This window comes from Coloeus monedula, assembly GCF_965178545.1.
Source record: "Coloeus monedula genome assembly, chromosome: 20".
NCBI classification, from domain to species: Eukaryota; Metazoa; Chordata; class Aves; order Passeriformes; family Corvidae; genus Coloeus; species Coloeus monedula.
This window is the reverse complement of record NC_138800.1, coordinates 5,189,347-5,210,694: the sequence shown is the minus strand read 5'-3', so window position 1 is coordinate 5,210,694 and position 21,348 is coordinate 5,189,347. Positions and strand designations below refer to the sequence as shown.

Sequence of the window (21,348 nt, the reverse complement as noted above, 5' to 3'; positions counted from 1 at the left end):
TTAACCAGTGTCCATTCACCCCACGGGGTACAGACCAGTCACCCCAGGGAGCTTCCATGCGGTCAATCCCAAAACTGATGTGAGTGGCATCAGTACTCAGGTGACCTCACACCCCTCAACCCTCTGCTCAAATGCTGTCATGAAATAGGGTGTCCCTGCAGCCCTGGGCTGGTGTTTTTCGGGTCTTTGCCCCCTCCTCACACCTCTTCTGGTGCCTGCCAGGCCCAGCTTGAACTTTGGACCTTCCCCGAGTCTTTATTGACTCTGGAGCCAGCGTCAACACAATGACAGCGTTAGGATGGTGACTTTGGATGTGCCAGTGTCTGGCTGGTGAAGGGAGGGGACCCAGCCCCGGGGTGACCCCACTCAGCCGTGGGGCTGGCTCAGTGGGGTCAGGGCAAGCTGTGCCTCTGGCTTTGGCCAAGCTGGAAACAGCAGAGTTGTAACTCAGCTTCCTCGCCCCAAAAAAGAGATGAGAGCAGCGGTCCCTGTGGGTCTGGAAGTCTGGGTTATGAAATCTCCCACTGGCGCTGCTGGAGATGTTTCCAGAGCTGCTTGTGCAACTTCCTGGTGTGGCAGCGAGAGAAAGACCACCCCAAAACACCAGAATCATCTGGGTTGTGGTTAAATCAGGAGCATGTGCTCCTGCTGGGTGGAGCAGTCCCCTGGCTCCCAGGGAGGGTGGCAGTGACTGGGTGCCAGCCTCCACCCTGGGGTCCCCCTGACCCTCCATGGGGCCCTGGTCTGGGCAGTGACCTTGGGGGGAACTGGGAGTCCCACAGCAGCACCATGTGCACCCAGGAGTGGCCACAGACAGCAGTCCTGCGTCTGCAGGTCCTGGCTCAGCCCAGAGTTAGTGTCCAAAACTGACCTCAGCCCCCTAACTCCAGCCCATGACCCCAAACATGACCCCACAGTGACCCAAGCCCTGCTCCCACTGTAACCCCAGCTCTGACCCCACCATGACTCCAATGCCGGCCCCCACACTCACCCCCGAACTACAATGTTGACCCCAAGCCTGCTCCCCACACTGACCCCCTGCTTACACCCACTGTGACCTCTGGACCCCATTCCTCTGCACCCTGACCTCAGCCTTGACCACCCCAGTTCTGACCCACCCCGGAGCCCGACTTTACTCCCGGCCCCTCCCGGGGCTCCTGTCCCTTTAAGATCCCCGTCCTGGGGCTGTCCCATGCGCCGCCGCAGAGGGGGGATCTTTACGGGCAGGCGCGCTCGCCGCCTATTGGTGGGCGGTGAGGGCGGAGCGTGTTCCCCCGCGCGTGTGCCCGGGTGGTGCGGTCCGCTGTACGTGCCGGCCGCGCCGGGGCCGCGGGAGTCGCCAGCGCCAGACGGGCCGGGCCGGCGGTGGGTGCGGGGTGCCGGGGCTGCGGGGTCGTGTGGTTGAGGAGGGGTGGGTCTGGGGGTCCTCTGTGGCTGCGGGGGGGCTGAGCCCCGCCTTTGTGGTCCTCTGTGCTGGGGAGGGGCGGTCCGGCACCCCGTGGTGGGGTTGGCATGGGATGGGGAGCTCTTATTGTATTGGGGGCACTGGTGTGATTGGCTCCCTGTTACGGGGATGGTCGGGATCCCCTGTTATGGGCGTGCTGCTGTAAGTAACCCCGCTGTTACTGGCGGGGAGGTCGATGTGAATAGACCTCTTTTTGGGAGAGGACTGGGAGGACCAGAGCCCCCTGTTCACTGGGAGGTCTGGAGTGAGTGGGCATCCTGTTACTGGGAGTTACTGAGATTTTTAGAGATCCCTCTTATTCGAGAGGTCGGGGAGGACTGGGATGACCCCTGTTATCTGGGGAGTGTGCTGTGACCGGTCCCCTGTTATTTGGGGAGGACCGGGATGACCAGAGCTCCCTGTTACCTGCAGAGTCTGCTGTGACTGCTCCTCTGTTATGTGGCAGGAATTGGTATGACCAGAGCCCTTCTTATTTGGGAGCATCTGGTGTTGCTGAGCACCCTGTTACTGGGGAGACTGGTGTGACCAGTGTGCCTTGTATGGGGGGCTGGCATGAGTGGCCCCCCTGTTATTTGGGGGTACCCCTATCATGCCTGTCCCCCGGGGGCTGTGGGGTGGGGGACTGACCAGCACCCCTGGCAGGGCTGAGGAAGGGTGGGCAGCCTTCACGGGGTGATGCCTGCCCTGCCTTGCTTCCACAGCGCTGAAGCGTTGCTCAGACTTACCCCATCCCAGGTTGTTGCTGGTTAAAAGCCTTTAATGAGCTTAATTTTCTGGCACTTCCCTGCAGAACGTTATTCCCAGTATTTAATTGACACCTTTGCTGCAGGCTGGGCTGTTCCGCTGTTGTTCCATCTATTTCACTTTATAAACTGCTGGGGTGTGAGAAGGCTGTTTGCTCCTGAATTTTCCTGATGGAGTTTCTTCAAAGAGTGAAATTACTCACCTAGGGAGTGTGCTTGTCAAAGGAAATAATGGGAACCCCCTCGTTTCAGAAATATTAAGGCTGGAGGGGGCGAAGACATCTGGATGATGGTGTTGGGAGATAGTCATCAGTGTGGAATTGGTTCTTGGGGAGTTGTCTTAGTTGCAGGAGTAAGCACTGCTGGAACACCTTGGAGTGTGCTTTGTTCTGCCGGTGCTTAGACCTTGGGTAAGCCTGGGTTAGCTTTTGGAGTGTGAAAGGAAATGGGAATGCTTAGTGGAATGTGTACAGAGAAGAGGGGTCACTGAGGCTGTCTGATGTGAGTCTGAGAAGGTGAAATGGGTTTGTACTTTTACAGCTGTCTTTAGAAAGTAGAAACATATCCAGCTGAGAAGCTGGAAAAGTGCAAGGAGGAAAGAGTTAGGTCTCTGTCTCTGAGTTGTGGAAGTGAATCAGTAGCGTTGGTGGGGACATCCCCTTCACAACAGAGCTCTACACTTTGTGTGGGCTGTCATGAGGAGCTCTGGGGTTTCACAGTTTTTTTTGCTTAGTGGGGTGCAGTGATGCACACATCCCTTTTGCTAGATAGAAGGGAATGGGCTTTCTTCCAATATTTCTGTAATTCTCTGAGAAATCCCGAGGAGCTGTTGCACACATGCAGAGCGGCTGATTAATCTACTGCAAATGAGGAAATCAGTGTTTTGGGGAGGGCTGGTGAGCCAGACTCTTCTGAAAAACCCAGCATTGTCTCAGTACAGGTTTTTCTTGGGCTGGTTGACAGCCGTGAAACGGGGTGTGCATGGCATGGAGTGTGTCTTAGTTTTGCCCGTGGATATGATTGTGCACAAGAACTGTATTTGCAGAACACAGAGCAGGGAGAATATGGAGCTACAGGAAGAAACGCTAATGAGTGCTTTCTTTTAATCTTTGAGTGTGAAAGCCTTGGAGAGTGAGGTGAAGAGTGGGCAGGAAGGAGGGGGGTAGTGTCACAAATCTGGCTTAACCCCCTGTTAATTAGTCCTGCTCTAATTGTGACAGAGAAGAACCTCTTGCTTGTCACCACCTTGCAGTTGCCTCCTGTTCAGTCAGTAATTTCTGGATTGGTGCCTACTGGACAGCCAAGTGCCTTCTGCAACTTTTATTTTGTTCCTTGCAGAGCAGCTGGAGGAGCTTGACGGGGCCATACAACCAAAACTCCTTGAACTGTCTCCAGGGAGACTTTCCCTGCTGCTCACCACCCTCCGTGCTGGAGCTCACAGCCCCCACCAGCACTCATTTGCAGATCCATAGGTGCAAGGTAACCCCTTTCTTTTGAGTGTCACAGGTTGTGGAGCACCTCTGGATGTGGTTGGGTTTGGGGAGGGTGGCTGGCAGTGGGTGCTGGGAGTGCTGGTTTCTTTACCTGCAGCAAGAGCAGTGTGTGGAACTGACTGAAATCCCATTTGGTCTTTTCTCTGTCCTTTGCTTGTTGTGATGCAGAAAAGTTTGTGTTTGCTCAGTTCTGAAGGACTGGGGAAAAAGCTTCCCTGCTCAGGTCTGTGCTCCTGCCATCTCCTCCCCTGGTATAAAAAAAAACCACCTTCAATTACCTCTGTGGCCACTGAACTTTGTTCTGTTTCCTGACGTGGGCTCTCCTGCCTCTAAAAACACAATTCGTAGAACTTGCATAATTTGCTTTCCCAATGTGATCATTTGATCCCAGGGATGAGATGACTTTGTACACGCCGTTGTGGGAGTGAGTCACCAGCCCTGCAGTGACAGGTGTACCTCTGCCAAGATTGCTTTTTTATAGGCTTTGAAATTAAACAGATCAGAACAAATAATTACAGGCTGCTCATAATCTCTTGCTGTTGATCCCCAAGTAAATGTTCAAAGTTAATTGTATGCTGCTATCACCCATGGAATCCGGAAAGACCAGAAGCCATCTCTGGTGGCTTCTGGAGGGCCACAAGTCCAAATTGTGGCCAAATTTGACCCACGGTGGCAGATTACTGTTGTATTTTTGCTTAGTAATCAGCCATGTCCATCCCTCCAGTCACTCCTTTGCAAGGAATGGAGGTATTGATTAATTTACCTTCCTTTCTTGCTGTGTGGAGTAGGACATGGTGAGGTTCAGAGTTAGAGATGGGGTTGGATTTTTCTCCTTGGGAAAATCTGTCTCTGGCAGTGCATGGGAATTCTGGGGAGGTTTAGCAAGCAGCTTGGGGAGTTGGTAGGTCTGGCTTTGTAGTGCTGGCAAGTACCCTGGGTCTTGCTGCGTGGTTGTTTGTGAAACACATCAATGGACTCTCTTTTACGGGTCATTGCTGTGCCTCCTCTCTTAACTCCAAGCTTTGGAGGAGCAAGTTGATAAAATACCTGTAAGGATTGTGCAAGCCCTGGTTGTGTAACAGGTTTCCATGCATAACTGCTGGAGGTAAGAGGAGCAGCTCCTGTTACCAAGGAACAAAAAACTCCTGTGCCAAATATCTCTTCTCTTTGAGTTGATTGTGCTGGTGAGTTGGAGAGCTTCATTTTTTTGTAGCTTGGGACCAGCCCTTCAGCCTGGGGCCCCTGAGTTGTGTGATGTCCTGTGGCCTATGTCATGTTTTGGGTGTGGAATTGATGTTCTGAGGTCTGCTGTGGCTGTGGTTGTGTGTGATTGCAAGGGGCTGGGAAGTTGCCTGTATTTCCCAAATCATTTCAAAAAGGTGAGATCCAGGTCAGATTGCTGACCTGTGGCAGGCAGGGAGGTTTGTAGGGTGATTGATTGCACACCCTTCTAATAGGGCAGCCAGAGCAGGACAGCTCTACTGCTGAGTTACCAAGAGATGCAAGGATCATGCAGTAACACCTCCATTCCCTACAGCAGCGTAGGAGATGGGCTTGTCATGTCTGAAAAGCTCTTGCATCCTCAAGAGGAAGGTGGGCTTATAAATACAAAATGTCCTGGCTCCTCACAAACAGCTCTTGGTTCTCTTGAAATAAAGAAATAAATCCCCAAAATGCACTGTTCTGATCAAAAGTCTTGACAATTCCTAAAACTTTGCAAGTTCTGTTTAACCCTGTCCCTCTGGTGCTCTTTCAGCTGTTGATTTCAAAGGAAACCTCTCAAAAGAGACCAGCATTGGAGGGTTTTGCTGTCCAAACTTTTCCTGGTGGAAGAGGTCAAAGTCTGTGGCTACTGACCTCATCCATAGGGCTCCTTTCCCAGTGGTGGCTGCAGGCAAAGCCACAGCCTGTCACACCAACCCTCAGCAAACTCAGGCACAGGGTGAACAAACAGCCTGTGGGGAGGAGAGGAACTTCCAGCTGTGGCTGTGGCACCACAGGGTACAGAACTGGCAGAAGGGGCTGCTGAAAAAACATCATCTTCCCTCTTGATCTTAGAAAAACATCTTCAGCAGGATTTGAACCAAAAAAGTCCATTTTTTGGATGCCCATGCCTGGATGGGTTGCTCCTGAGGTTTCACAGTGCTCTGAGCAGTTGTTTGCCTGAGAGGTGCCCATGGAGTTGACAACAGGGAGGTTTACAACTCCTGCAGACCTGTCCCTGCTCCTGAACATTGCTGGTGGTGAGACCCCTGTTCCTCTTCCAAGTGATGCCTGAAGAGTGCTGCTCTGGATTTGTCCCTCGCTGGGAGGAGAGGCTGGAGAACAGTGTTGGTTCCCAGGGGCTCAATTTATCTGCCATTCTCAGATTTTGTTTATCCTGTAACCCTGAACTCTTGTTTTTCTGTGCTGGCTCTGCGATATGTGTGAAGGAAGGTGCCCAGGTGCCTAAGCCAGGGAGACACCCCATGTTTAAAGGCTGAGAGTCAGGCTTTTATCTGGTGAAAGGAGGTGTGCAAGTTCAGTAATTCTAGCTTGCTTTAAGGCAGCTTGGCAAGTTTGAATTAATTTGTGTGGGATAATGCCCTGAATCCTTTGGTTCAGCGCACTGAGCTCGCTGCACAGCCCCACCTCAGCACACCCATAGCATAGAGTTCCTTTCTGCCTCACTAAAGCAGTTCTTGTTCTCTTCCTTGCTTTTGCAGCTGCTCTTCTGTCCTTGAATAAGACCCAGGGGCCAGAAAGCATGCAAGTGTGACACAGTAGAAGCTCAAATATGCAGTATTTCAAGATCCAGACTGATGCACACTCTGTGTCTGTCCTGTGCCTAAAATAGAAGTTTTGCTGATGTCTGAGCCGGTGTCTCAGGGTCTGGGTAGAAGAGACCTTTCACAGTGAGAGTAACTTTTGTTTCACAAAAAAAAAACCAACAGCTTTTGTGTTCCTTTCCCTGTTTGAGGTGCTGCTGCAGCCAACTCCTCAGTTTGGATTGGGATTTCTGAGCTGGTGGCAGTGTGCAGAAGCACTTTCCCATTTTTGTGTGAGGCTCTGCTGCTTTCTGCCCTTCTTTATTGAGCTGGTTAATGGGAAGCTGTGGGAAATATGTGGGAAGAAAGTGATAGGGAAACTCTAGGTGTAGCAAGCCTTCACACCAGCATGTGTGATCCAACAGAGGCTGAAGGGACAAGGAAAGCTGTGAGGTTTCCCACTGTGCCTTCCTTCCCCTGTGTGATGATTCCCACTTAAAGCAGGGAGCCTGTGCAGACCAGACCAAACAGGGCCACTTGTCTGGCCAGATCAGCATCCTCTTGTTGATGGGAAATGCAATCTCCGTGTGGCAGAGCTGTGGAGAAAAGGCTGAGCCAAGGCAATTGTTAAAGAACCTGGATCTGAGCACCTGCTTCCATGAGCTGCTTTTGTTTTGGAAAGGACTACTTTTCCTGCCAGGTCTCCTTTTAGTAAAAAGGAAAGTAGAAAGAGCTAATTTGAGATTGGCACAGGCTGATGTAAAATTCCTTAGTCTAATTGGTTGCATTCTGAAGAGGAATAAGAGAAGATCTGTTTTTGCCCTGAGGGTCTCTTGGCCCAATCCCCCACACTAACATGCAGGAAGTCCTGACTGCACTGGGGTTCAGAGGAGACCAGGCACAGGAGCCTGGGCAGAAATGCCACCTCAGCCACAGCCCTGCTCTTGCTGCTGCTGCTGCCTCTCCTTCTTCCTCTTGGGCTGTGTGTGTGGGGCTCCTCTTCCTGACAGCCATCAGTAACCTGCCTGTCTTGTGTCATTAGTGGGTGAAAGAAGAAAGCCCTTGGCTGGTCACAAGACTGCATTCCTGTTAGTGGGCAAGTCTCTTCCTTCTCCTCCACTGCTGCTGCTGTGAGGAGTGATGGGGTCTCAATTCAACTTCCTTTTGGTGCTGCCATCTCTGTGAGCTCTCCACAAACTCTGCAGACCTATGAGAGGTCTTTCTTTTTTCCTCCCAGATGTTTCAGTTGTTTAATTTCTGTTTACAGTCCTCCTGTTTTGCCATTGTGTCTACAGCTTGGGCTGCAGGTCACTGTTGTACAAAGAATTGGAGTTTTCACCTGGTTTGGTTGCTTATCTCTCCTTATCATTTATGTGTCTGTTCTGAGGTTGAATTTTGGGGCTGTGCCATGACGCTGGTGGAAATAATTGATCCCTGATTTAAAACTGGGCTTTTTTAAGGCTAATCTGTGTTGTGCCATGGTCAGCACAAGAGAAAGGGCAACCCCTGGGGCAGACAAGGTGGGAAGGGAGGTCTGGTCACACCACCTGCCTGTGCCTTGGGAATTCAGGACGGTCCTTCCTGGTCAGAAAGAGGGGTCTGGCAGATCTGTGGCAGCGGTGACATCCCCAGCCACGCAGGGCTCCCAACACTGGAAATCGTGACAGCTGCACTTCCTCTCTGCTCACTATGTGCTGCCTGTGCTGAGTCAGGGACATGAGGGCCACTGTCACATGGCTGCAGGGAGCACGAGGAGTGCTCTCTCTACCAGCGGTGCCCCTTTGTCCCCTACCCTGTGTGGGGCTTTCACTGGGAGTTTGAGCTGGAGACAGCTGCTCTGAAGGAGCTTTTTGAGTGTGTATTGCTGTTGTATTTGCTGTTAGACTTGCATGAATTCCTGTTTATGAGAAGCTGGAAAGCAGTCCTTTGGTAAGTGTTGCTGGATGGGATGGGTGGGCTGGTGGAGAGGGAATGGGTGCTCCAGGGCTTGAGTTGGCACCGTGATGGTGGTGGTGTGAGAAATGAGGGGATCTCATTGCTGCAGGGGTGGTTTGGCTCCAAAGCACTACCTGCTGTCCTTGCTGGTGTTCAGCTGAGACAGCCTGGACCTTGCTGTGGGCTGGGAAGGCTTCTCTGCCTGCACCCTGCTGAGCTCCCTTTGACTGGAGCCCGGTGCCAGTGCCAGTGTTGGGCAGAGGGTGACTGATGGCACTGCACGTACGTTTGTCACGCAATCCCTCTGACTCCGTCACCGCCGATTCTTTTTCTGCACGTATTGCAAAACAGAGGTTCCACCTGCAGCCCTTGTGCTTATCTGCAGGTGTCCAAAGGGTGTTGATGCTTGGGAAAATTGTGGGTGTTTTGATAGCTCGGGGGCAGCTCTGGGGGTGAGAGCCCCTGTGCCAGGGCAGGCAGTGTCTGTAGGGTGTGTGGGGATCGTGGAGATCCCTCTCTGGTGTCTTGGGCTGGAATCAAGGGCTCTTTGGTGCTCTGGCTGGTGCTGGGGATCCGTTATCAGAGGTGGGAGCAGTGAGCAGCCTCCAGGCTGTGCTCACTCAGCAGTTTTCCTTCTCCTTCCCCTCTGGACGAGGCTGACGCTGCAGGTCAGGGTGTGCTGATGGTGGCACAGGGCAGAGTCAAGCACAGAACTTGGTCGCTCGTTTTTGGGGCAAGAGTCACAGGCTGCAGTCCTGGTTTGGGGCTGGGAAGTTCAACTGGCCTGAGGTACTTGGAACTCATCACAGATATTACATTAAAAAACAGGCTACTTCAGTCTCACAAAGAGACAACTTCCTGCCCAGATTGCCAATTTGGCTTCAGAGCCAAGGCCTTTTGGTCACTAGGAGACACCACAATGTGACTTCCAGAAGGGGAAACCTCCCAGCCACGTTTTGTGATTGTGGTGCCGTGTCCCAGAGTGCTTTTCTGATGCAAGGAAGGAGAATAGATCTCTTCTCATTGCTGAACACTTGTCTTTCATCACTCCCCAGCCTGTCTTGTTTGTTGTAATACTGTTTTTATATCTATATTTAAATACTTTTTAACCCCACGGCCTTATAGCACCTTTAGTCTGTATGGAAATCAGGGGGGATTTGAGGATGCCTGGCACTGAGAGTGCTTCCTGTCCTTTTCTTCCAAGGTGTGCATGAGAATGAGGAATAAATTTCATTTAATATGAGGATGAAGTACATCTGTTTGCTAGCAGGGAGATGTGCAGAGAAGGTCCCTGATGATTTGAATGATTGTGAGCTGCCATGCATCAAGCAAGTTCACACATTCAGGGGCTGAAAAGCTGTGCTAAAACACAGCATTGTTTGATTGCAATCTTTCAAAATGTTGTGACTTTTCTGTGTGATGTAAATGCTCACATCTCGATGAGACTGATTGCTGTGTGCATAAACAGGGATCCAGGAACTGGAGCTACCATTTAAAAAAACCTCCAGGGATATGGACGTCTTGTCTGACCTTGATTGAAGATGTAATGAACACTGTGGATAAAATGACCACCCTTGAAACTGTTGTCAGGGAAAGTTTTACTTCTGTATCATAAATTTCCTTTTTCTTTGAAAAACCTAGTTTGATTCTACCAAGGCCCTTCCTGAGACTGCAGGATTCCCAGCATAGCTAAATTTCGAGTAAGAGTCAGGTTTCTTTTCACTGAAAGTTAGAAAAGGACATGTATTTGAAAATGAGTTGCTGTAAACTTCTGGAGAATAATTGTTACAGACAACTGTGAGACTGAGATAAATTGAGGGATAATCTTCCTGTGCTGGGTGAAGTGAGTTCAGTAGTTCCTGAGTTATGTCAACCCTTTAAAAACGAGAAATGAGGTCTAATTTCACATCCTTTGCCTTTCTCTTGCTGTGTTTAAGCAAATCTTTTCCTGAGGGTAGGGGTGGTGAAGGGAAAGTAAAAAGAAGAATCTGTAGCTGGGATGTAAGGCTTGAATAACCAAATGTCCAGGACCAGAGGGAGCCCACCATCAAAATTAAAGCAGCTTTTGTGCTGTGTTCCATCCTTAGGCCGTGACCACGATTCCTCCCAGGGTTAGAGATCAGCGTGGAAACTTTGTGCTGTGGAGATTGGGAATGAAGAGAGGAGAGCAAACCAGAGCCATAAACCTGGAATGTTCCCTTCCCTGGCTGTGGGCAGTGACTGGGTGGCCTGGCTGCAGCTGCAGGGTTCTCCTTTGAAGCACTGGAGAGCTGCAGCGTGGTCAAGGCAAGGAGATAGCACAGCTTCCACCCCCACATCCATCCAGGCAGCATTCCTGGGAGCTGCCTCCCTGAGGATGCCTTTTTTGAAGGCAGCACTGCTTGGGAGAGCAGACCACCTCTGGAGGCTCGAGAAAGCCAAACCCCTCTGCTCTGGGAGCTGAAGCTCTGCTGCTTTGAGCACAGTGATGAATTTTGGCTGGAGACAAAACCCTCACCTGGCTGAGGAGAGCACAGGCTCATTCTTGTCCTATTCTTTGCCCACCCAGGGCACCTCATGAGTATCCATGTCTGAGCTATCTGGAGCTGGGAATTGCTGTGGGCTGTGTGCTGCTCTCCTGTCTGGTTTGGAACTCTCCTCCACCTGTAGTTGGTGACAAGGGGGGGCTGCTGTATCCTGTGCAAGGAGCCTTCCCCAGGGCTCAGCTGCTGCTGGGTTCGGTGCTCAGAAGGGAGGGAGCTGCAGCTTCTGCCCCAAACCAGCTCACCGTGGTCTCCATCAACCTTGTTTTTATTCATGGCTTCCTCTGAGCAAAGATTTGTCACTGCTTTATGTGCCTTGGGGTTTTCAGGGAAAGTGGGTGAAAGACCCACTGACATGGCCATCATTGCCCTGTATGAGGAGAATTGTCCACCCTTGTGTAGTTTGGGCAATGAAACTGCTACTGAAAAAACCAACCCACCTTGCAGAGTTGGAGGTATTTACTCCTGCCTGTGTCTGGGCACTGATTCTTCCACCTCTTTGCAGTGTTGGGCCATGCTGTGCACAGGCAGCAGCTGAGGCTCCCTGGGAACCACGGACCACTGGCCCTCAGGGCTTTTTTTTCCCTAAGATGTAAAGAGCAGTTTAAGTGATGAGTGAGATGGCAAGAACCAAAACCCCAAAACTCTGTGAAAGGATGGGTTGCCTGGCAAATTTTGGCTGAGATTCCTGCAGATGAGGTGGGGTGGCAGAGGGGAAGAGGAGAAGAGCTTGTAATTAAAATTTCTGGGCTTTCATCAGGAATAAAAGCAATAAACCAGCAATGTTTTTCCCCCATCAGCATATTCCTCTGGTGTTGGTTGCCAGACCAGCTCCTTGGTGATTTACTGGAACCAGACAAGTAGGAGGAGAGGGATCCTCCTGGGAGTTGTGCCTTTTTGGCAACTAAGCCCCAGTCGTGGAGGCTTTAACTAACAGTTTAGTCTACAGTTGTACAGAAGTAACATCCAGCTCTTGCTTGGCTCCAAGATCCAGCAATGGAAAGCCTGTTAGCAAGGAGGGAGGACAGGGTGACCTGCCTGATGGAGAGGAATGTGCAGTTTGCTTGTGTCACATCACTCTTATTTTTCTTCCAACACCCTGCCTTGGTGCCTTCTCTGGGAACCCAAGGGAAGCTTTGCAGTGGTGTTTTAGTGCCCCTTGTAATGCAGTTACGTGCCACCTTCTCCACCAAATGAAACTTCTTGTGGGGTTGAGCACTAGTTGGGTTGCCAGAGTACCCGTCTAGGGTCACTGCCAGGTGGCTGTGGACTTCTCCCTGTGCTCCACAGAGTGCTTTTTATAGCTGGTGCCCTGTGGCACAGGGCTGTGTGTTGTCTGGAGCTGCACTTCCCTTGTGAGGGTAACAAGGGGTTGTTCTTTGCTGGAGGTTGTAGCTGGTGTCCCTCATTAGTGCTCCCTAAGCTTCACCTTCCGTTTTCTTCCCAGCTCCTGAATGTGTTGGCATAACCTTCAGCTTCAGTCACTTTTATTTCTCAGCCATGGCACGTATCCTTTCCCTCCTGCGGCACCACCATGGCTCTGAGTCACTTTTCTGGGTGCAAGTTCAAATGTCCATGGTCTCCAGGCTTGGCAGAATGCCCAAATACAAGAAGAGAGTCACTTTGCCCTTCCAAATCAAGTTTTGAGTTAATTATCTGTTTACTTGGTCAGAGTGTGTCCTTGTGTGCAGGGAAGATAATCTTGCAATCTGGATTAGGGTCGGGGGAGTTCAGAGCTTTGGCACAGCGGTGGGAGGGAGGGAGGGAGTGATGGGTGGCTCCCCAGGGGAAGGACAGGGGCCATAGGGCTGGTTGGGTATTTGAGGGCTGTGTGTTTGTCCTTGTGCTACCACAGACTCTGGGAGTGGTTGTGGGCAAGTCCCAAGTCACTTAAACTCTGCCTTGGTAAGTGGAAAGAAGTAATTCAAGGAGATGGAAGTTAAACTGGGGGAAATCATGGAGGGGATTGGGAAGCCAGAGGCCCAGAAAGAGATGGATGATGAATCCAATCTGCAGGGGAGTAAATCAGAAATATTCATCATTTGTGTTGTAACAACAACCTGTTGTGGGGATGCTCATGGGAGTTCGTGCCACAGTGCTGCTCTGTGGTTTATCAGCACAGCAGTGGGGCCAGGACATCCTATCACCTTGTGGGAAGGAGGGAGGAAGCCCCAGATCTGTGGGGTGGCTGGAAGAGTGGGGTCATCCCCCAGTAACACCTCGGGGGCTCTGTGGTGAATAAGGGCTTTAGTAAAGGCTGGCCATGAATCCCTATTGAGTATTGCTGGGGCATCAGTAGGACTCGGGTTGGGCTCCTTGGCTGGAGTGTGGGGTTGCTCCGATGCTGCTGGCAGAGGGAGAGTAGAAATCACTTCAGATGGATCAGCGTGGATGCAGCAGGAAGGGAAAAGCTTGGTGGGACACCTTGGAGCACAAAAGAATCTCAGTGTGTTTGATCCAAAGACTTGTTGGGTGGCCTTGTGCTCCTAAGACTAAGTGTAAAGCAAAAAGCATTTTCTGGATGTCCTTCAATGCTGTCCCATGTGGCTGCTGGTGCTCATTGTTTTTCCTTGCTTGCAGTGCCTCTGACTGCCATGGGGGAACCCAGCATGGACCCAACCATCTCCTCTCCAGACAGCACTACACAGCAGGACTCTCTCTTCAGCATGATGGATGTGTTCCTCATCTCCCTCATCACCGGCCTTTTCACCTACTGGTTCTTCTTCCGCAAGAAAAAGGAGGAAGTGCCTGAGCTCCCCAAAATGCAGTCAGTGTAAGTAACAACTCTCAGGCTGGGTGGGACCAGCGGAGCTTTTCTCTCTTGCTTGTGGTGGGTTCTGGGAGGCTCCGCTGGGTTGTGGGAGGTCGGTGAGGGGGCGTTTCTCTGCCCTCAGCTGCTGTGTGTTCTGCTGACGATGCAGAAATGCCGGTGGAAGAGGCAGGCTGCAGTTCTGCCTTACCCCACCGTGTGGCCCAAATCGGGAATTGGCCTTTCCCGAGCAAGGCAGGAAAAGGTCAGGCAGGAAAGCCTCTGGCTATACTTCAAAACTCTTAAGGATTGCGTTGGCTGTTCTTGGTGTTTTCTGATAAAAGTCACATTTAGGTAAATCTGGAGAAAGGTGGACTTGCTCTTAAGCAGGTTTCATGTTGGAAGCCTTATCCACCCCTAGCTATGAAGGAAAGGAATAGTCTTGGGGAGCTGGGAGATAGTTCCTGGGATGAGCCGCTTGGCAGCTCCTGTAAAACTTGATTGGCTTTTGATGCCAGGTTACCACAGCAGTGGGAGGCTGGATTTGGAGAGGGAGAGCTTTGTTCCACCCTGTCTTCTGCAAAGGGCTTGGGGCCAGGAACGAGCCATGCAGGTGGAGATCTGGGTGCACTTGGTTCCTTGTCTCAGTCACATTCCAAACTTAACATCAGTTTTCTGCTGGGCTTTTTAGCTCATTCTTTGTACATTTTCTGGCTGGCAGGGTTTTAAAGGGCAGCAGTGTCCCTGGCTGTGGTACCTTGTGCAGATGGGTGCACACATGGCTGGCAGCAGCCCAGCTGCCTGTGCCTGCTCAGCCTTACCTTGGGAATGTGTTCTGTTGGATTGCTGGGATGCTTTCCCTCTCATGCCTGCCAGACAGGGGTGTGTGTGTGTGAGTGCACGTGGTCGCCTCCAGAGATTTTAAGAAGGGCTGTGCTGCAGTGAGAGCTGAGCTGGCTGGGGAAAGGGCACTGTCTGTCTGAAATTAGATCCTGGCATGGCACAGCCTGGGCTCCCATGCTCCCCATCCTTGTGACTGATTGCACCTGCAGCCCATCATGTGCAGCTCTTCCAGAGGCCGTGGTGACCTTGCAGAGAAACTTTGACTTGTGGTGTGTGTTACCACCTTGTTCTGCTGCAGGGCCTCAGCACGTGGGCCTCCATCCCAGCCTGGCTGCAGGTCCTGGCTCTGAGCTGCCTCACAGGCACTTTGTTTCCTCTGTGGGGTCTGTGCTGCCTTTTCTGTCCCTGTGAGCAGTGGCTGGGAGGGAGCAACTGCTCCTTGTGGGAGATGTGGAACAGCAGCATCTCCTGTCACCCGTAACCAGAGAGGTGAGGTTGTTCTGCAAGTTGTCTCTCACAATTGCACTTTGGAAAAGTGTCAGCCAGGCAGGTGCAGAGTGAGAGGAGGCTGTGAAGTGGTTTTTCCCTGTGTCCTGCTGCAGCCCTGCTGTGGTCATTGTATCAAGCTGGTCCAAGGGCAGTGTGGCTCTAAAAGCCAAGGCTGTGGCTCGGGGCACATCCATCCTTCAGGGCTGAGAAAGTGACTTCCTGCAGCTTTTGCAGTCGGATTTTATGGGATGCCTGGAACTGGGAGGAAAATGAGTGGGAAAACAAGCTTGGTCAGCCTTGGGTTTCCTTCCCTCCTGTAATCCTTGAATCTGGGGTAGAGTCTCCTTTCTGATGAACAAGCAAATCGACAAGACACAGGATCACACTGCCAACCTCTGCCTGTGGCTGGCTGGATATGGCAGGTGGGCCCCTGGGCAGGCAGGGAAGCTGACCCAGACCTGTGAAGGCAGAGGGGCCTTGGTGGGGCTGTCTCTGGCTGGAATGGAGAGCCTTGACCTTTAGAGGAGGTGTTTCTTCAGCTCTGCCTGAACCAAACTGCCTTCCCAAAGTGTCCTGAACTGCTTTGTCTGATGGCATTGGGTGATGGTTTGTGTTGTGTCACTTTGGTCCCCCAGTTTCAGCCTCAGAATACTGGAGGATGAAGGTGCTGAATAACAATTCACATCGCAATGGCTGCTGCTTTAGTGATTTGTTTGCAGTGCTGAAGAGTGCAAGCAGAGTCTCTGACCTAAACACAGCATCCAGCACCTCAGTGCCCTTCTGGGGTTTTTGGGAGCAGCACACCTTGATAAAACCACATCAGCTCAGCAGGGTCTGCAGAGGAAATGCCACTGTTGTTGCTGCCCTTGATTGTGGTAGAGCAGATGCGTGGTTGAAATGCCCTGTTCTGGGCTGGGTTCTCTGCGTGGCCTGGGAATGGTCATGATCTTGTCCCAGCAATGCCTCTCCAGGTTCAGCCACAGCTCAGTGAAGGGGTCAGGCTGCTGATCACCCTTAAGCCAAGTGGAACTGTTTTCCTGCCCAAAGTCCCCACAGAAGGGACAGAAGCCAGCGCATGCCGTGGCTTCCTGCATATGAGGTGTCCTGTACCTGTGACTTGTAACATGTGTGTGTGGGCCAGGTTGGGATCCCACTGACTGAGCATTGCTTGTGTTTTGACCATTTTCAGACTTAATTAAAACCACCAGAGCAGCCCTCCCTGCAGCCTGCTCTGCAGATGTCATTAGGGAGAGCAGCTCTGGATCGCCACGCAGCCACGGCCACCGTGCTTCCTCGCAGGGCCAGTGCTGGGGAATGCAGGAATTTATTTTTATTCTTTGGCTGCTCCTCCTCTGCAAGTTTCTCAATCACAGATTTCTTTCCCTTCTAATGTCCCCACTCTGCAGACAGTCATCCGGGGGAGATGCAGGCGGGACAGTCATTGGTATGCTGGGTGTCACCCTCTCCCTTCTCCCCCCTCTTTAGCATTGTTTGGGACAGAAACTGGCTTATCTCTATTCTGCAGCTATGCAGAAATCCATTCCCTGGTACTTGTAGGGCTTCCTGTGGCAGGAATTGCTCCAAGTCCTTAGCCTGATTAGCTCTCTGCTGCCTGTGTGTATGAGAGAGACCATCTCTAATTTAATTTAATGGGATCCTATGCAAAACAAACTCCTTTGAGCTGCCTCCGTAATGGCACTGCCATAGTTACCCGAAGCGTTGCTCACGCAGTGTCTGGAATCGTTTCATTCAGCTGTAGCATCAAGCTTTTTTTTCCTTTTTTTTTTTTTTTTTAAGAATATATATAAAAGCAGCTGTGATATAAACAGTTTCCAAGGGAACAAGGCTGGGGGAGGGTTTTGTGTCCCGTCCCCCTGCTCCGCGCGGATGGGAGAGGGACGTGTGCTGCGGAGGATCCTGGGAGGTTTCATTCTCCACTCCTAATTCCTTTCTGCCACTGCTGCCAGATGTTGCAGTTTCTCAGGACTGTGCAGATCCACTCAGTAACTTCCAAAGCCCCACCACGAGGATTGGAGTGGACAGGACCACTCCTGCTATGACCCGTGCTGGGACCTTTTGTGCTGGCTCTCTTCTTCTCAACAAAAGGCTGACGCTCGGTTTTAACGCCCAGGAGGAGCAGAATGGAAAGGCTTGTGTGCGTGTGGCTCCAGAGCTAAGTTAGCTCCGTCCCCCCACAGCTCCCCTTGCAGACACACGGCTGCCCTGGACTCTTTGTCTGCCTCCTCCCTGCCCGGCCATGGGCTGTGTGTACTCGGCCCCGCAGGAAGAGCCGGCCATGGCCAGGTGAGTTACTCTGCCCGACGGGCTGGCGGGATCCTTCCAGCTCCAAAGCTGGGTGGAGTGGGTGCCTCCTCCCTCTGCAACAGGAGGAGAAGGAAAGGGAGAGGCTCTGCTTGGAAGCAGGCTGCTCCAGAGGAGACCCTGCTGTCGGTGCTCAGTTTCTCTGCAGCATCCAGACTGCATCCTCACTTCTGGATGGATCTGTGCTTTCAGCAGGAAAGCCATGAGAACAGGAGCTTTCTGAAGGAGAGGTGTTGAGCTGAGACAGACTTTGGTGTTGGGAGCTTCCTCCCCTGTCTTTTTTTTTTCCTTTCTCCTGAAACTAAAGTGACAGAGAGCCTTGGGAGTCACTTGTGCTGTGGGCCCTCACCAAGGGTGGGAGAGCTGTACAAGCTACAGACTCACTCTGACAATGGGGTTAATCCCCTTCCCTCCACCCAATGCTTCTTCTAGTGCTTGTAGCTGCTACCCTGAGCTGTCTAAGCTGTAAGAGCAGTCCTTGCTGAGGACAAACTTTCTCTTCCAAGTTTCCCTGGCAGAGCAGTGAAAATGAGTGTCGTTTAGTGCCTTTAGTGCCTGTGCGTTTTCACTGCTCAGATTTTCAGGCCACCCTGATGAAGCAATTTCAGGGAGTTGTGTAGTCCTTTTTTATAAAGCCAGGCTCATTATTTCTTCTGTATCTGAGCCACAGCCTTTTCTCCACCACTCACTTTGGTGTGGGGTTGCCTCCTTTGAAAATAGACGAGCTCCATGTGCTGCACCCTTTTCTCTTCCAAAGAGAGCTTGCTGAAAGGATCTAAAAACTTTTCTTTTTCTCCTCCTTTAAAAGCTTTTTGTTTAGTAGTTGACCCAACAGTTGTTTTAATTGGATCTCATTTGCAGAGGGCAGGAACTAAAGAAGTTCACCAAGGAGCCAAAAACTAAGTGAGAGCCTTGTCTTGAGAGCTCTCCCGAGTCCCCGTCCTTGGCTGCAGCGTGGGCAGGGCTGGGGCTGCTCCCTTAAGATATTTGTGATATCCCAGTTCCCAACAGGGGACAAATGACAACACGGGGAGACTATTACCTGCTGAGAGAGCCAGGCAGGGGCGTGAAGCAGCTCTCCTGGGAGCACGGCTGCCTCAGGGAGCTTTTTGGGGTTGGCTTTGCTTGTCCTTTGTGTGTGCTTTTGTCTTTTGTTTGAGACTGTTGGTGCTCAGAGCTGTCAGGCCCAGTTATGAAGCTCCTTGATCCCTTTGGGTAGGAAGGGGTGCTCGAAGGGATGTTTTATGACCGTCCCCCACCCTGGTGCTCTGCTTGTGTGCGCTCTCCCAAATGCCTCTCAGCACATCTGCAGGATCCCTCCCTCTGGGCTACAGAGTTGAGGAAACTGTTAGCAAGCTCTTCACATTCTCACATGGGCTGGAGCCAAAACCATTTGTTTTTTGCCTGGAGGCTTCTCTCTTCCCACAGGAGACCCGGCCTTGGCCTTGCATTCTTCCATTGTGAAATGGGAATGGGTCCCACGTTCCTCTTCCCTGCTTACCGAAGTTTTGGTGGGGAGGACAGCAAGGGAGCTCCTGGCCTTGCCTGCTGTGAAAAGCTCCCAGCACCTAATCTGACTGTAGCTATGGTCACCTCTCTTGCCCTTGGTCCCCAGGGCCAGGTTGTTTTCACTCCATGACTCTGAAAATCCAAAGATGTGCTAAGGATAGCAAAGCTCTTCCTGCTCCCTCCCTAACAGGGCAGCCACAGCAGTGGGAATCCCTACCTCCATGTTTGTGGCTCTGCTGTGGTTTGTCCCCCTGCCAAGCTAGGGAGAGCCATGTCCATCCAGTAATGCAAATGTTCTGTGCAGGAGATCTGTCCTGGGAATGGGAACCCGCCTCCAAAGGACCTCAGCTGGCAGTGGTTGCCTTGCCAGGAGCTCTGTGGGTCTGATCAGCTGCATGTGTCTGCTCCACAGGGCTCTCCAGCTCTGGGGCATGCTGTTTTGAGGTTGAAACAAGCAGATTTTTAGCCCTGTTTGACTTCAGGTTTGGGGGATGTGTCCTGGGGAAGCATGGCTCAGGACTGATCCTGCATGCCCATGGGGGTGTGGGAAGCAGGGAACAATCCCTTCCCTTCTCTCATACCATATCTTAGCCCCTGAGACTTATCTAGAGACCTGCTCCTGTGAGATCCTTTAACCTGCTCAGCTGTGAAACCTTTCAGGGCAGTTGATAAAGGTTTCTTGGTGGGCAGGGCTGAGTGCCTGGGCTTTTCCTGTGGGAAGATTCTCTGATGGGAGTCAGGCAGGGGCTCAGCTTATCCCTTCTGCTTCGAGTCCCTGCTCTGTGGTTGTGTGCAGAAGCCCTGTGGTAGAGTGATGGCCATCCCTGGGGCAGGGTGAATAACAGTGGTCAGTGGAGATTCACACCCTTTTGGGCAGCTTTCCTGAGGTCTGGAGGCCACTTTTTCCCCACTTGCTTATTCCTGACCTCAAAAATGAATGTGCTCATCTGAAAAGAGTTCCTCTTGTCTTTCAGAGCAGCTCCAGTGAGAGACAGCAGCTTCATCGAGAAGATGAAGAAGACGGTAAGCTGCTTGTTCTGGGAAAGTGGAAGAGCTCATGCCCATGCCAGTTTCCTCTGGAGACTGTCAGCAGAAGGAGTTGGTTTGGATACAGACACATGCCTGCTGCAGAGAGCATCCAGAGGAAATCTGTGTGAGCGGCCAGGAATAGCTCTTTTAGTCTGTGCCTGAGAGTTGTTCTTAAGAGAAGAAATTAAAGTGAAAATTCGGTGGAAAAAAAAATTGTAATATGAGATCAAAGTCAGGAGGGAAATGGCCGAGACTTTAAAGTCATTGGCTGGCAGTTGTTTATCTGTGTGGTTGGTTCCCAAACTGGCTGGCTGTGGAATGGGAATTGTGGTACACAGAACTGTCAGCTTTTGACTCTGCTGGTCTGGACATAAGAGGAAGCAGAGGAAGAAGCAATGGCTGGATGCATTTTCTGTTGGACTTCAAAGTAGCTGGCTTGCAGCAGAGCAGGAGCTCTGGTGCTTAGGCACTTGCCCAGAGCCTTTGGCAAGTTCTGCCTTCTCATCCAGGGTGTCCCCTGTTTCCAGGAGTCACTCCACAGCCTCAAAGTTGAGAATAAATCTGGAAGGTTTATTCTTTGCTTTGGGTTTTAGTCTGACCTGAGCCTCCCCTCTGAGTCATGTTCTCATTAACAGTTCAGCCTTGAGTTTTCTGCCAAACCCTTGGAGTCCTGCACAGGCTCAGACTCCTGGTTGCCTTTAGGTTGCAGTCCAGGATTCCTGATCCCAGGCATTTCCTTTGTCTGTACTTCATCCAGGCATTTGCCAAATGACTAATCACCATTTAAAAAGGATTTTTCTTTCTCTCCAGGGCCGAAATATAGTGGTTTTCTACGGTTCCCAGACGGGCACAGCAGAGGAGTTTGCCAATCGCCTCTCCAAAGATGCCCATCGTTATGGCCTCCGGGGCATGGCAGCAGATCCAGAGGAGTATGACCTGGTAATTTAGCCCTGAACAGCCTTGGGATAGTAACAACCTTTCACTGCCCTCTAAAAAAATAACAATGACCTTGGCCAAAGGATAATTGGCTTTTTAGTGGTGTCGTCTAGGGGAGAAAGGATCAGCCTGAGAGATGCAGATACGGGCTCGGTCCTTGCCATTCTACGTTCTCCTGCTCCCTTAAAGCCTTGCATGGAAAATCCCATTGCTTTTCTGGTGGGGTAGATATACTGACTTGCAGTCCAGTGAGGGTGGTTGGCTTTATTTTCCCTGCCATTTTGGGTGGTTTTGGCCTTTCCCAGCCCCTTCTGTAAACGTGTGGTGCTGTTCACACACCTACACTGAGGGAATAGGAATTGCCCAACAGCCACATTGTGGGATCCTTGAAGATTCCTTCTTTCCTTTGGTTGCAGTCAGACCTGAGTCGCCTCTCTGAGATTGACAAATCCTTGGCTGTGTTCTGCATGGCCACCTATGGAGAGGGGGATCCCACGGACAATGCCCAAGATTTCTACGACTGGCTGCAGGAGGCCGATGCCGACCTGTCGGGTCTCCGGTTTGCA

The 21,348-nt window shown here is 51.5% G+C and overlaps 1 protein-coding gene across 5 annotated transcripts in view; it reads left to right on the top strand.

Moving 5' to 3' along the window:
- POR (cytochrome p450 oxidoreductase) overlaps positions 1-21,348 on the top strand; it is a 31,673-nt gene that overhangs the window by 1,645 nt on the left and 8,680 nt on the right. The window contains exons 1-6 of one of the 5 annotated variants that reach the window (XM_082294705.1): positions 1,293-1,365; positions 3,547-3,687; positions 13,486-13,678; positions 19,792-19,840; positions 20,657-20,785; positions 21,199-21,348. In XM_082294705.1, coding sequence (XP_082150831.1) covers positions 13,500-13,678; positions 19,792-19,840; positions 20,657-20,785; positions 21,199-21,348 — 507 coding nt within the window. In that variant the 5' untranslated portion in view covers positions 1,293-1,365; positions 3,547-3,687; positions 13,486-13,499. Of the gene's footprint in view, positions 1-1,292; positions 1,366-2,295; positions 2,619-3,546; positions 3,688-8,192; positions 8,378-13,485; positions 13,679-19,791; positions 19,841-20,656; positions 20,786-21,198 lie in introns of those variants that run through there. The other 4 variants (XM_082294708.1, XM_082294706.1, XM_082294707.1 and 1 more) reach the window with 4 other exon arrangements.